The 14,642-nt window shown below is 46.8% G+C and overlaps 2 protein-coding genes across 7 annotated transcripts in view; both read left to right on the forward strand.

Annotated features, from left to right (window-relative positions):
• Nucleotides 1-685, forward strand: part of LOC133422930 (kinesin-1 heavy chain-like) — a 45,209-nt gene extending 44,524 nt beyond the window's left edge. The window contains exon 26 of the mRNA XM_061712979.1: nt 592-685. Within this exon, the coding sequence (XP_061568963.1) occupies nt 592-598 (7 nt within the window). The 3' untranslated portion in view covers nt 599-685. The remainder of the gene's footprint in view (nt 1-591) is intronic.
• Nucleotides 686-8,823: 8,138 nt separating this feature from the next.
• The window catches only part of arhgap12b (Rho GTPase activating protein 12b), an 84,595-nt gene continuing 78,776 nt past the window's right edge, over nt 8,824-14,642 (forward strand). For all 6 annotated transcript variants that reach the window (XM_061713156.1, XM_061713157.1, XM_061713158.1 and 3 more), the window contains exons 1-2: nt 8,824-8,938; nt 12,868-13,670. In XM_061713156.1, the coding sequence (XP_061569140.1) occupies nt 12,930-13,670 (741 nt within the window). In that variant the 5' untranslated portion in view covers nt 8,824-8,938; nt 12,868-12,929. The remainder of the gene's footprint in view (nt 8,939-12,867; nt 13,671-14,642) is intronic.

Consider the following 14,642-nt stretch of genomic DNA (forward strand, 5'->3'; position numbering starts at 1 on the left):
ATTCCAGTGGCCACGAGTGACGTCATCACACACGTTGCATAAGCCAGCAGTCAATAGAAAACATGGTGCCCAAGCGATACAAACGCTTGAAAGTCTGGTTACATTTCAGTAAAAAAGACGACAACAGGGAAACTTGCAATACCCACCAAGTGAATATTTCTTCTAAGGGAGAAAATACTACCAACGTACAAAACATTTGCACACACAGCAGCAATAACAATGAATGAATGTCGCCTTTTCGATCCGCTCCAGACTAACGTCACTAATTCTAAACCCAGCAGCAGCAACGTTAGCATGTCATTGGCTAATAACACTTCAGGAAATTGATTAAATAACGAACATGCCTATCATATTAGTGCCATGTGCCTCATTATTGTCCTTTTTTTCCAAACGAGAATCAATAAGGGAATCGATAAAGAACCGAATTGTTAAGCAGAATCCAAAATGGAATTGGAATCGTAAAAATCTCACCAATTCCCATCCCTACTCAGGTCTTGTTAGATAAAGATGACAATAGTTGTGTTTTCCTCTTTCACACAGACATCCAGAAATGCCGTAACACTTCTTTTTTCTCCTGTTTTTCCTTTCCAGCAGTTAAAGGTGCTGATAAACGCCCAGACAGGAAGCTCCGGTCCCAGACCGACACACCGAACCTCCACCTGGAAACCCTGCAACCACGTCCTGAAGCTGCAAAACACAATGTATCTGTTGTGCATCTACTCTTTAAACACTGACTTGTAAACTCTGTGCAATCACAACTTGTAACACAACGCCTCACGAAATCTGCCTGCAAAAGTGATAGAATGCTCGGCGTCTGCTTTTCAGAAGCGGCGTTGTCAGCACTTTAGGAAGTTCTGTGCCAGCCGGCGAGCACATATCAGCTCTGAATGTTTGGCTGAGAGCGAGGAAGCAGCTGGAAACAAGGACGAGCCGTGGCCTTGCTCTCTAATCTGGGTTTCTCAGAGGATTCCTGCTCGATGGGTGCAGAAACCAGTCGTATGTCACTAAACCCTCACACCTTTTAGCTGCAAGAGTTGAAGATAAAAACACTTCATGTGATGTAATCAAGTAAGTGAACACTTCCAAAAAAAGATGTCCTTCTATACCTTTAGGCGTGGTTGTTTCTGGTTTGTGGATGTCGCTGCAGACCAGGTTCTTAGACGGAGATTCCTAGAAATGTCCTACATTTCTAGGAGAACAAAACAGATTCCTAGAAATGCCCTACATTTCTAGGAATCTAGGGATTTCTGTTTTTTATAAAGTGCCACTTGAGGGCAAAAGGATCCGCACGCAAGCATCCAGCACTGATTCTCAGTTTGGTCTTGTGTGCACAGATATTTTCATCCTTATCTTCACTTATTTTAAAAATATATTGCTGCCGTCAATTTGAAAATGAGCTATTTTTCATTAAAAATGTCCTACTTTCACCACTTATTCTATTTTCTATCTTCTATTGTGACAGAAAAATGGGTCATTCTGTTTTATCTATATTTTACACTGCACCCAAACTCTTTTTTCTTTCCAGAAATGTACATGAAATTGACCCGTAACTGTTTTATTTAATAAACTTTGCACACTTGTATGGCAGGAACTGCTGCTGCAGCTAGAGTAATGACCCTGAGATGTTCTGTGTGTAAAACTCTCTTTGTGCTGCCCCTTCCCTTTGCACTTAGTTAGTGAATTTACAGCTGTAAAGATCTGTCTGCGACAGATTTAAACGTCTCTTTATAGGTCCAAAAGGTTCTGTTTAGTTTTTTTTGACTGAGGGTGAAAAAGTACTTCAGCATTCCTTTATTTCATTCATGTTTCCTTTTTTTTAATTGCTTAAACTAAACATCTTGGTCTCTATTGTAACCATGCTGCAGTTTTAACTATTGTACTTATAAACTGAAAATAAACTGAAACTTAAAAATATGTAAATGTACTTTATTTATATAACCCTTTACAGCCACCTCCAGGTGAGCCAAAGAGCTTTACAGAATAAAACATACAGAAATACAACATACAATCATAAGACAGAGCAAAAAATAAATAGAATAAAAGAAAAGGAGTAAAAACTGTCACCACACTACTGGGTATTAAAAGCCATTCTAAATAAATAGGTTTTAAGCCTTGGTTTAAAAAGGCCCAGGTCTGAAACCTGGAAAAATATGTTTGGGCGAATTGATTTCCTGCAGAGAGAATGAATCAAACACTGCAAGGTTATGACTCTAATGTATCGTACAACCGTGCTGAACTCATCAGTCATTAGTTGGAATAAAAACCAATGATCATTTCTAATGAACAGAAATGGACACAGATATAGTTATAGGGAGCTATAGAAAGATCTTTAAGTAACCATAAAATGTGCTCCTTTTGTTAATAAAGTCTGGAATGATGATAATGTATCCTAAAGTGTATCCTCTTATCATTTTATTTGTTATTTAAGCGTACTCTTAAATGAAATACTTATGATTTTTGAAAACCGAGCGAAGTTATGGATAAGCCCTGAATGCAGGCATTATGATGTAGAATTGTCTAATTGGTTTAATTCACCGTACGAATTGTTACAGATTACTTTTGTAATACTGTATTTGACCCGGTCTTTGTACATTTTGACCGTATAGAAACGTAATTCTTGCCATTGTAAGAATGAGATGTACCTGCTGTACTCTACTGCCCTTACTTTTTAACAACTTGTGCTTTTTATTATTTTACTTCTTTTCTTATCATTTTAGTTTAGTTTACTTTATTTGCACATAAAACAGAACCTGTATAAACAGTAAAAACAATGGTCAAATGAAGCATTGTGCAGGAGAGGTGGAAGCCAGAAAGGCTTCTGAAAATGCCTCCCCTTAATAAAACATAACAATAACAACAGCAGTAACAGCAGTAGCAGCAGCTGACTTCAGAGCAAAAACACAATATAGAAATGCATAATTTAAAACAGAAAAAGACAATTTAGCATGAAAAAGAAAAACAATACTGAATTATTGAAAGATAGGAAAAATGATGAAGATGTAGGATAATTGCATGAAAAGAAGTACAATTTAACAACTCCAGAAGTGTTTCTGATCTTAACTAAAGAATTAGATTTTTTAAGTGTTTTTTGAACAAAGCCAGTGAAGATATTGACTTTAGTGATGGAGGTAAATTGTTCCATAGGGATGGTCCTAAACATTTTTAAAGTGCGTTGATTGTGTGAAGTCCGACATAAAGGAAGGTGAGAGTCCTTTGAGTGTCGTGTGTCTGATATGAACGGATGTCTGAGGAAAACCCGTGTGCTGTCTTTGGGTCAAGGGAGGGTGGAGGGAGAAAAGATGGAAGAAAGGAAAGAAGGAAGTAAGGAAGGAAGGAGGAAAGAAGGAAGGAAGTAGGAAAGGGAGTAAGGAAGGGAGAAAAGATGGAAGGGAGGAGAGAAGGGATGAATGGAAGGAAGGGAGAAAGGAGAAAAGAAGGAAAGAAGGAAGCAAGTAGGAAAGGGAGTAAGGAAGGGAGAAAAGATGGAAGGAAGGGAGAAAGGAGAAAAGAAGGAAAGAAGGAAGCAAGTAGGAAAGGGAGTAAGGAAGGGAGAAAAGATGGAAGGAAGGGAGAAAGGAGAAAAGAAGGAAGGAAGTAGGAAAGGGAGTAAGGAAGGGAGAAAGGAGAAGAGAAGGAAGGAAGTAGGAAAGGGAGTAAGGAAGGGAGAAAAGATGGAAGGAAGGGAGAAAGGAGAAGAGAAGGAAGGAAGTAGGAAAGGGAGTAAGGGAGGGAGGAAAGAAGGGAGGAATGGAAGGAAGGAAGAAAGGAGAAAAGAAGGAAAGAAGGAAGGAAGTAGGAAAGGGAGTAAGGAAGGGAGAAAGGAGAAGAGAAGGAAGGAAGAAGGAAAGGGAGTAAGGAAGGGAGAAAAGATGGAAGGAAGGGGGGAAAGGAAGAAAAGAAGGGAGAAAAAGTAAAGAAAGAAGGGAGGGAGGAAGGAATGGAGAAAAGGGAAAGAAAGAAGGGAGGGAGGAAGGAATGGAGAAAATAAGGAAAAAGGGAAGGAAAAGCAAAGAAGGTAATAAAGGAACGGATGACGAAAGGGAGGTAGGAAGAAAAAGTAGTACAGGAGGGTAAAAAATGAGGAAAAGAGGAAAGGAAGAAGGAAGGAGAGAGCATGGCAGGAGGAAAGAAGGATAGAAGAATTGGGTCATTTTGACCCAAAGACAGCACAAGGGTTAAGATAATTCTGGAAGCTGAGTCATGAGATGAATATACAATACAATTGTATTTGTTATTTACTGTCAAATTGTGTCTTGCAGCTCTTAATGTTGACGTAAAGCACTTTGAATTACCTTGTGTTGAATTGTGCTATACAAATTGCCTTGCCTAAATCCACCAGCAGCAGTTCCTCCTCCCACCGCCAGGGGGTGTTTTATTCAGCGTCCCACACAAACGTCCAGGTATTATTGTGATAAAGGCCAACTTAAGCTTGTTGTTTTTACAGACTCATGTCAGTGTTCCCACAGAGCTGGGGAGTGTTTTCCACTCACACTTGCTCTCCCCTTGAATCATTCATGATGCTGGCTGGAAGGTGACACCCCCACCCGCCGTGGGAGCCAGACACAGCCGCCCAGGAGGACGGAGTCTCTGCAGCCACAACAAACCCCGGGCTGGGGGTGGAGGTCGGGCTTTAGTGCGGGAGTTAAAGGTGTGAAAGCCTCCACCTGAACTGGTATTTAAGATACATCCGAACCCCGGGGAGTCCAGGGGCCGCAGACTGCGGTGCTGGGGCCGGGAGGGGCCCCGGGCCTGCGGTTGACCCCCCCACAGCGGGGACAGACCCCCCCCACCTCTGGGGGGAGACACGCCAGTGTCTGCGAGGGAAGGACCCGCTGGTCAAGCTGGCGGAGCACCGCCGCCTCTAACCGGACACGCTTTTCAAAATAAGAGTCGAGAGTTTGGAACAAGCGCTCCCTCCCAGAAACATTGAACAATAGGTATGTTTGTTAAAGTTTTCAACATGATTTTATCTTTTTCTTATTAATTTGATTTTAAATTATGAATATAAATGAATTTTGAATATTAATTGGTCAATCCAGTACAAGATACTTTTTAATACGTTTTAATTGTACCTATACAAATGGGACATTTGTATAGAAATACATAATGTACAGAATGTTTTCATGTTTTTATTGCATATACTATATATATATATATATATATATATATATATATATATATGCAATAAAAACATGAAAACATATATATATATATATATATATATATATATGTGTTTTCATGTTTTTATTGATATATATATATATGCAATAAAAACATGAAAACATATATATATACTGTATATATATATATATATATATATATATATATATATATATATATATATATATGTATATATATATATATATATATATATATGTATGTATCTCCAGCACAGTAGGGAGGAATGGAAACCTAAATCGAAAGACTGGATTGATTCAAAGGCTGTTTTTTTTTTTTGTTTTCCCTGTGGGATGTTGTCATACCTTCTGTGAGACCTGACACTTTAGCAAATAAACTAAAATAAATATTTAATCAGCCATAACTGAAATATTTAATCAGCCATAACTTGTTCAGATGCATGACGTTTTAATTTATATAATATAATTCTATTTATTTTGATTTATTATTATTTTATTTTTTATTTTTTTGGGCACTTTTAATGCAGATATTTTTCCCCACTGTCACCCGAGGAGAATGGGCAGCACATAACAGGAAACTGAGGCTACGCTTCACACACACACTCTCCAAAATTGAGCAATAGAAGGCTGGAGAGACGTTGCCTGGTGTGATGAGTCTTGATATCAGCTGACATTCAGATGGAAGTGAGAATTTAGTGTAAACAACACGAAGACTGGATCCATCCTACTTTGTATCAACGGTTCAGACTGGTGTGGTGGCGTAGTGGTACGGGGGGGAGTTTGTTGGCACACTTTGGGCTCCTTATGACCTATTTAGCATTGTCTAAACGCCAGAGCCCATTTTAGTATTACTAATGGTATGAACCACCATATAGAGGTGTCTGTACTTTTTTTGCAGTAACCCAAAGTAGCATACTAAGCATGACCATTATTTTGCATTGCATTGTGGGAAGTTTCTGCTTAGCTAGTGTCCATCAATCCATTCTAATACATTTCTCCGGAATGAGTATGGATAGCGCATACTATTGTGTAAGTACTAATGTTTCGGATGCACTAAAAAATCTCACATACTGTTTTAGCTACTCATTAGGGTGGAAGTGTGGAATTTCAGAATAGATAAATGTTGATGTCTGTGTGGAAGCTTGATCCATGTGGAAGCGTGATCTGACGGGGTATTTTCATCCGTCAAATCATCCTACCTGCCAATATCTATGTGGAAGCGTGATCTTTTTTTTTTTTTTTTGCCCCGGTTTTTTTACCCATTTTATCACCCAGTGCTCCTACCTAACAGTCCTGTGCATTGCCATCCTCTACCAACCCCGGGAGGGCCCTGCACTGAGCTCAGGTCTCCTCCTTAACCTGAGGAGTGAGCAGGCCGCATCTTTTCACCAGACAGGGTGGGGTTTTTCCGGCCGGACGTAGCGCGTGGAAGGATCACGTTATTCCGGCTGGATCCTCCCCACCCCATCTGGCGCCCCAGTTGGCCAGAGGGGGCATGTATAGCCCAGGACTGTGTGCATGTTTTTGTGAGGGTAGCTCCCATTAGCTACCCAGGGGAACACGGGGAGAACATGCAAACTCCACACAGAAAGATCCTTTCGCCAACCCCACCCAGGGTGTGGGCACTGAAGTCATGGGGGAACCCAGGACCTTCTTGCTGTGAGACGGCTGCACTACCTGCTGCGCCACCGTGCCCCCCGAAGCGTGATCTGACAGGTTTTTTTCTTCCGCCGAAGTGACGTACACATAGATCTGGAAGCACTTTCTGACTTCCTGCTGTTAAATCGTCTATTTGCATATTTGCATGAGCCTTTGAAAAAAAAGAAACTGAGATAAAAGAAACGGGGATCGTACGGTAGTATTTTCTGCCAAGGTAGGACACCTCGGCAGAACACCGGCTCGACACGTCTCATTCATCCTGACGCTCAGCAGAAATAGCTGCAGGAAGCCGCTGCGCATGCTCAACAGGCTCATTTATATGCAAATACAGTCATCAGGTAGTTTGCATTGACCATTCATGGTAAAAAGTGGGCGTGTAGAGGGCGGGATATGAGGCGAATTCACGTGCGCAACCTTCCAGCTGGACTGTGATTTATAAACAGAACATTGCGTGCAGATGTGCCTGCACACGGTTTTATAAATCAGGATTTTTTTGTGCGCACGCCATTTTCGGCTTTTGAGCGCACGTACACCCTTAGTATGAATCCTACGCACTGACTCTTTTATAAATGAGGCCCCTGATTAAAAAAAAAACCGCAAGTACAAAGTACCAAGGGCGTAGGTTTGCATAGGGACGGTAGGGACATACCACTACAAACTTTTCAGGAGTCTCAAATTGTCCCCACTAACTCTTAAGCAACCTTATTTGCATTATGTAATGAGTTCCGATATAAAGGTAATTTAGATAATCTTCCCAAATGTTGTAAGGATAGAATTGACCCTACCATTATTAAGTGAATTATTTTCATTATGTTCAGACTTACATTTACCCCTTTTCACTTGCTGAATTTGCCGGTCCATTTTTGTCCCTCAAACCCACGTTTGATTGGCTGATGACTTGACCATTTTTTCCATAATTGCTCAATCCACTGATGTATTTTAGAGATGAAAATAAGGGAAAAGAAGGTGAAAGAGACAACCAATTAAAGCAATGTATTACTCTTGTGGTGAAGGACAATGTAGGCTAACATGTAGTTCCATATATAGGTTAAGTAGTAGTTAAGAGATTATTAATAAGTTTGTATTTATTGTGTATGTTAATATAATTTAAGTTATGTTCAAATATTGTAATTTAAATTGCTAATAAAATCCTGGAATATTCTGGAAGTTTTCAAAATGTTTCTTTAGTAGTTTTTGAAAACAAAGGTTTGAATCGAACCGTGTATCATGTGACCCAATACTAGAGCTGGGTATCATCACTGACCTCCCGATACGATACGATTCCGATACACTAGGTCCCAAGACGATACGATTTCTGACACGATACATTTCGATACGATTTACGATACGATTCGATATCGATATTCTGGTTACAATAAGGGAATAACATGATCCTTCCACGCGCCACGTCCGGCCAGAGAAACCCCACCCTGCCTGGTGAAAAGAGGCAGCCTGCTCACTCCTCAAGTAAGGAGGAGACTTGAGCTCAGTGCAGGGCCTCCCGGGGTTGGTAGATGGAGCAATGCCCAGGACTGACTTAGGTAGGAGCACTGGGTGATAAAATGGCGGAAAAAATTGGGATTAAAAAAGAAAAAAAAAAAAATATTATAATTTTTTTTTAAAAAATCGATACTTGGATTTATGTATCGATAATCGTTCCTACACATGCATATCGATTAAAATATCGATATATCGATATTTTTAACCCACCCCTACCCAATACACATGAAAGTTAGCATAAGTCAATACAGATTTATTTTGAATTGATCATTTAGCCTATCAATTAATTAGGTTCATATTCGTGACAAATGTAGCCCAATCTGTTTGGTCTTATTAATGTCCCGTCTCCAGCAAAAAGTGTACATGCATGTTATGCTGTTATATCGTCCCTACCAATGTTGAGACCAAACCTACGCCCTTGGTGGAAGGATGGAATTTGGGACGCAGCTAATGAGTTTACGGGCTGCTTTTACTGTGAAAGTCCTCCCGGATGCGAGCTGCGCCTGCGCAGTGCGGCTGCCAGTGCCAGCCCTTGGAGCGGGGGATTGAACAGAGCGGCTGGAGCGGAGCCGCGGCCAGTCGGACCGGAGCTGACGGAGCAGCAGTACCGGGACCAGGGCTGAGGGGACACGGACACGGCGGTGAGTGGTCCCCGGGGTGGCTGGGGGGCGGACCCGCAGAGAGCCCCCGCGGCGGGGCTGTCACGGTCCGGGATGCGGTGGCAGGTGGGGGTTGCGGGACCAGGAGCTGAGCCTCCGTTTCTCCCCGCGTGTGTGTCTCCTGGTCCGGCTGAAGGAGGGAGGAGGGAGGGGGGGTCCTGGAGCCTTTTGTCATGAATGCTCCCGGATTATGGTCCTTTGTGTTGTTGCTGCGGTCCGTGCGGGGCTGGAGGGGACCCTGCCCCCACCCAGACCCCCACCCCCCCGGAGCAGACCCCCACCCCGCCCCGGGAGCGCTCTGGACCAATCAGACCCAACATTACCAACCCTGGATGTTTTTATTGATGCATTTTTGTTTAAATCATCCTGTTTCATGGCAGGGACATGCTGCATGCGTGGATGCAGGACAAGTGGATGCAGCAGCATGGGTGGATGCAGCAGCATGGGTGGATGCAGCAGCATGAGTGGATGCAGCAGCATGAGTGGATGCAGCATGAGTGGATGCAGCAGTAGATGCAGCATGTGTGGATGCAGCAGCATGTGTGGATGCAGCAGCATGTGTGGATGCAGCAGCATGAGTGGATGCAGCATGCGATGATGCAGCATGAGTGGATGCAGCAGCATGAGTGGATGCAGCATGAGTGGATGCAGCAGCATGAGTGGATGCAGCAGCATGAGTGGATGCAGCAGCATGAGTGGATGCAGCAGCATGAGTGGATGCAGCAGCATGAGTGGATGCAGCATGAATGGATGCAGCATGAATGGATGCAACAAGAGTGGATGCAGCAGCATGCGTGGATGCAGGATGAGTGGATGCAGGATGAGTGGATGCAGGACAAGTGGATGCAGCATGCGTGGATGCTGCTCCAGCTGCTCTGCAGATGTTGCTGCTCGGATGTCACATGATCATCACTGGGCTGCTGTTCCTAGGGCCCCTTGTGCAAGCTTTTATTTATTATTATCAGTGTTATTAATGGCTGTGCTTCCCACCGTGTGACAAAAGGAGTCCCATCATTTATGTCTTTTTTCCTTTTGAGTTCTTGAGCGCAGACATTCCCCCAGTGACCTGCAGCGTCTCCAGAGTGTTGGTGCTGCTGGACACTTCTAGAAACATTGTCCCGTCTGAGCACTTTTAGGGCCAGAGGCCCGCGAGAAGCAGGGCCAAGGTCTGGACGGACAGACAGACGGACAGACAGAGGGAAGTTGCACAACAACCTTGTTAAATCTCCACAGTGCAACAAGTTGGCGTGCACGCTTTCCAGAGGCCTCTCCGTACTGTGATGTCACGCACTGACACAGATCCATCTCTGATAAAACTGTCTCCCGGAGCCTCAGGTGAGGCGGAGACACGGGGACACATGTCCATCCTGGCAGTCACTGGTCCCTGGGGGCCCTGCCAGGGTGGGGGATGTCTTCCTTGACCTCCAGCCGCCCTCTGGAGTCCGTGGGTGACACGCCCTCTGGAGGCGTGTCTCTGTCTGTGGAAGGGGTTTATTTCCCCGGGTTATTTGGATGGATAATAGAGGGGTGTTGTCCTGCTGCAGTGCTGTGACATCACAGACTCAGCTCAGACTCTTCCCCCTCCACGGAGAACCAGTGGACAGTGGTCGTCACGGCGTTGGGGGCGTGGACGGGAGCTCCCCAGACTCCTGGGCGTGTCTCTGGCACCTCTGTCTCCTCCCTCGGCATCTCCTCCTTCAGCATCTCCTCCTTCAGCATCTCCTCCCTTTCCTCCCTGTCTTCCCTCCCTCAGCGTCTCCTCCCTCCCTCGGCATCTCTTCCTTCAGCATCTCCTCCCTCTCCTCCCTCAGCATCTCCTCCCTCTCCTCCCTCAGCATCTCCTCCCTCTCCTCCCTCAGCCTCTCCTCCCTCAGCCTCTCCTCCCTCAGCATCTCCTCCCTCAGCATCTCCTCCCTCAACATCTCCTCCCTCAGCATCTCCTCCCTCAGCATCTCCTCCCTCAGCATCTCCTCCCTCAACATCTCCTCCCTCAGCATCTCCTCCCTCAGCCTCTCCTCCCTCAGCCTCTCCTCCCTCAGCATCTCCTCCCTCAGCATCTCCTCCCTCAGCATCTCCTCCCTCAGCATCTCCTCCCTCAACATCTCCTCCCTCAGCATCTCCTCCCTCAACATCTCCTCCCTCAGCATCTCCTCCCTCAGCGTATACTCCCTCAGCATCTCCTCCCTCGGCGTCTCCTCCCTCGGCGTCTCCTCCCTCTGCGTCTCCTCCCTCGGCGTCTCCTCCCTCGGCGTCTCCTCCCTCGGCGTCTCCTCCCTCGGCGTCTCCTCCCTCGGCGTCTCCTCCCTCGGCATCTCCTCCCTCAGCATCTCCTCCCTCAGCGTATCCTCCCTCAGCGTCTCCTCTCTCAGCATCTCCTCCCCCGGCGCCTCCTCTCTCCCTCTGCGTCCCCCCCCCCAGGCCTCTCCTGGGTTTGGCAGCATGCTCTCACGTCTCTCTAAAAGCACTTGCTGTCACCGCCGCACACTTCCAGGATGTTGCTCGGCGGCGGCGGCTATTTCAGGGAGGAAGAGGAGAACCTGATACGAGGGGAGCCGCCGCTCCACCGTGTTTATTTAAGTTATCTGAGGGGGGGTTCAGTGTCAGGCCTCGTACTGAAACACACCCAGGAGGAGTAGCGAGGACCCAGCTGTCCCAACTCACACCCGGAAGATCGGCCCAGACCTTTTAGGACCTCCGTCTCTGTCCCGCACAGCCGAGCTGCGGAGTCGCTCTGATGACGAGGGTGGGGGAAGGACCAGGTCTGTGAGGCGGGCAGCTTCTAGGGAGGTGTCCCACGCAGGATCAGGATCCGGATCAGGTGTGGGGTGGGGTGCTCGTGGGCTCAGGTTCGAGCTGTCCCCCGGCGGGACGTCCTTGGCGGTGGCGTCGGTTATGGCAGTTTTCCACTAGTACCTACTCAGACCGACTCGACTCGCCTCCACTCGGTTTGGTTTTTCTCCACCAGGGGTCTAACGTGCCGAGTAGATACTATTCTGTATCTATTCTGCCGAGGTTCTAAGCGGCTGAGTCGGCTGTATCTGACATCATCACACTACAGGCCATCGATTGGTCGGGGGGTTGGAGTCAGACGTCTGAGGGAGGCGGAAAGCAGCGAAAGAGCGACTCGCGGCAGGTCTAAAGTCTGTTTCATGATCCAACTCTGAGGTGCAGATGTTCATAAACAGGGGTGCACACAAGCCGGTACTCGAGGGCTAGTCTACTGCATGTTTTAGATGTTTCCCTGTCTTCAACACACCTGATTCCAATCACTGGTCGTCATCAACATGTCATCAAGGTTTACACAACTCTGTTGGTGACACAGCCTTGTCTATCAGGGTTGTGTTGAGGCAGGAAACATCTAAAACGTGCAGTAGACTGGCCCTCGAGTCCCAGCTTGTGTGCACCCCTCTTCATAAACCTGGTGCTGAGGAGAGAATTAAAAAGGGATCTAGACGGAGATAAGGAACGACCAGATCTACCAGGAACTCTGTCACTTCATAGCTGCTGCTTTTGTCAGCGGCAGCTGTTTTCAGCAGTGCCGAGGCAAACAAACAAAAAATTTAAATCAAATATGTCACAGCAGCTTCACTCCAACCTCCTACTTCTGCTCCAGGTGCTGAATTGTAGTGGAAAAGAAACCAGGCCAAGTTGCGTATAGCCGAGTAGGTACTGGTGGAAAAGTGCCAATGGTGTGGTCTTGATAGTCAGGCGGAGATCAACGGCACCGTCCCCTCAAAGTGATTCACCAGTGGTTGTCAGGGAGATCACGTCCCCGTGCGAGAGTTGCCTGCTGGTTTTGGTGACACGGTGACTGATAAGTGGAGGCTGTGAATGAGTCAGGAGGCTGACTGGTTCCTGCGTGTTCCTGCTCATGTGTCCTCATGTTTATCTGTGTTTGTTGTGTCCTGCAGCCCGGAAGCTTCCCCCCCAGACATGAGGAGCCCCCGGGGCCGCAGCTGAGGAGCCAGCAGCCATGACGGACAGAGAGGGACCCCCCGTGGCCCCGGGCCAGGCCTACATCGAGGTGGAGTACGACTACGAGTACAAGGCCAAGGACAAGACGGTGAGCATCCGCCAGGGCGAGTGCTACGTGCTGGTGAAGAAGACCAACGAGGACTGGTGGCAGGTGCGGCGGGACGAGTCCACCAAGGCCTTCTACGTGCCGGCGCAGTACGTGAGGGAGGTGCGGCGGGCCCTCATGCCCCCCCAGAAACCCGCCGTCAGGGCCAAGCCCACCGTTCTGGATATCTGCCGGGAGTCCAACGAGAACCACAACCGGCCCCCGCTGGAAATGTCCAGCTTCGGCCGGCCCTCGCCGTCCTCGACGCCCTCGCCCTCTTCGGATCGCGTCACCCCGCCGGCGCTGGGCAAGGACGCCAACCACAACCTGGGGAGTCCCCATCACTGCAAGCTGGTGGCGGAGTTGGTTCTCCTCCACAACAACAACAACCACCAGCACCACCTCACCAAAAACTCCTCGCTGCCTCGAACGCGGGCCGACTCGCCGCCGCTCTTGGTGGAGAATAATCACGGGACCACGGATGGGGACAAGGGCTGCAGTCCGGGCGATGTGCCGGGCGAGGCGCCAGGCGAGGTGCCGGACGAGAAGCCGAGCGAGAAGCCGAGCGAGAAGCCGAGCGAGAAGCCGAGCAAGCTCCGCAACGACTCGGAATCGGGGGACGAGCTGAGCAGCAGCTCCACGGAGCACATGCAGGTGGGTGGCACCGTCGTTAGGAAGATGCTTCTTTGGTGCGGTTGGGGTTTAGGGCGCTAAAGAGGTGGCCCATCAGGGAGGTGGCGTTTGTCGCTGCTGCATGGACCCCAGGAGCAGCCACGGGTCCGGGCGACCAGCACTAAAGCACATTAATGTTTCTTACGGCGCTTTTCCAGTAGTACCTACTCAGCCCGACTCGACTTGCCTCCACTCGGTTTGGCACTTTTCCACTAGGGGTCTAATCGTGCCGAGTAGATACTTTTTCTGTTCCACCGAGGTTCTAAGCGTCTGAGTCGGCTGCATCTGACATCATCACACTACAGGCCACCGATTGGTCGGGGGGTTGGCACTAGGGCTGTGCGATTAATCGATTTTAAATCTAAATCGGATTTATTAATAAAGACGATGTTAAAAAAAGGATAATCGATTTTCCTTTTTTGCAGCTGGCTGCATTACAGACAGAGCTCGTCTAGTCATCTTTGTTTGGTCAAGAAAATTGTAAATGTTGTCACTTTACTAAACTCAAGGAGGATTTACAGTATCTTTCAATTGCACTTCATTCCCAATAGGGAAATTTGTTTACTATTTTTCTTTAAAAATAAAGATAAAATATTTGAAACAATTTATTCGATTGTCTTTTGTAGTTTTACCAAAAAAATCGAAATCGAAAATCGGGTTTTCAGAGAAAAAAATCGGGATTTTATATTTGTCCAAAATCGCCCAGCCCTAGTTGGCACAATCAGCAGCTTCGCTCCAACCTCTTACTTCTGATCTGGGTATTGAAAAGAAACGAGGGTAAGGCGAGTCGAGTCGGGCTGAGTAGGTACTAGTGGAAAAGCGCCATTAATGAATGTCTTTGGAGCAGATGTTATCAGAATGTGTGTCGATACTCCTAAACCCTTCGTTGGACATCCAGGTGTTTAGAACCTGAAAGTGTTGGAAGTCTGGACTCTGAGTCTTGGATTTCAGAGT

The sequence above is a fragment of the Cololabis saira genome, chromosome 22, assembly GCF_033807715.1.
Source record: "Cololabis saira isolate AMF1-May2022 chromosome 22, fColSai1.1, whole genome shotgun sequence".
Lineage (NCBI taxonomy): Eukaryota > Metazoa > Chordata > Actinopteri > Beloniformes > Belonidae > Cololabis > Cololabis saira.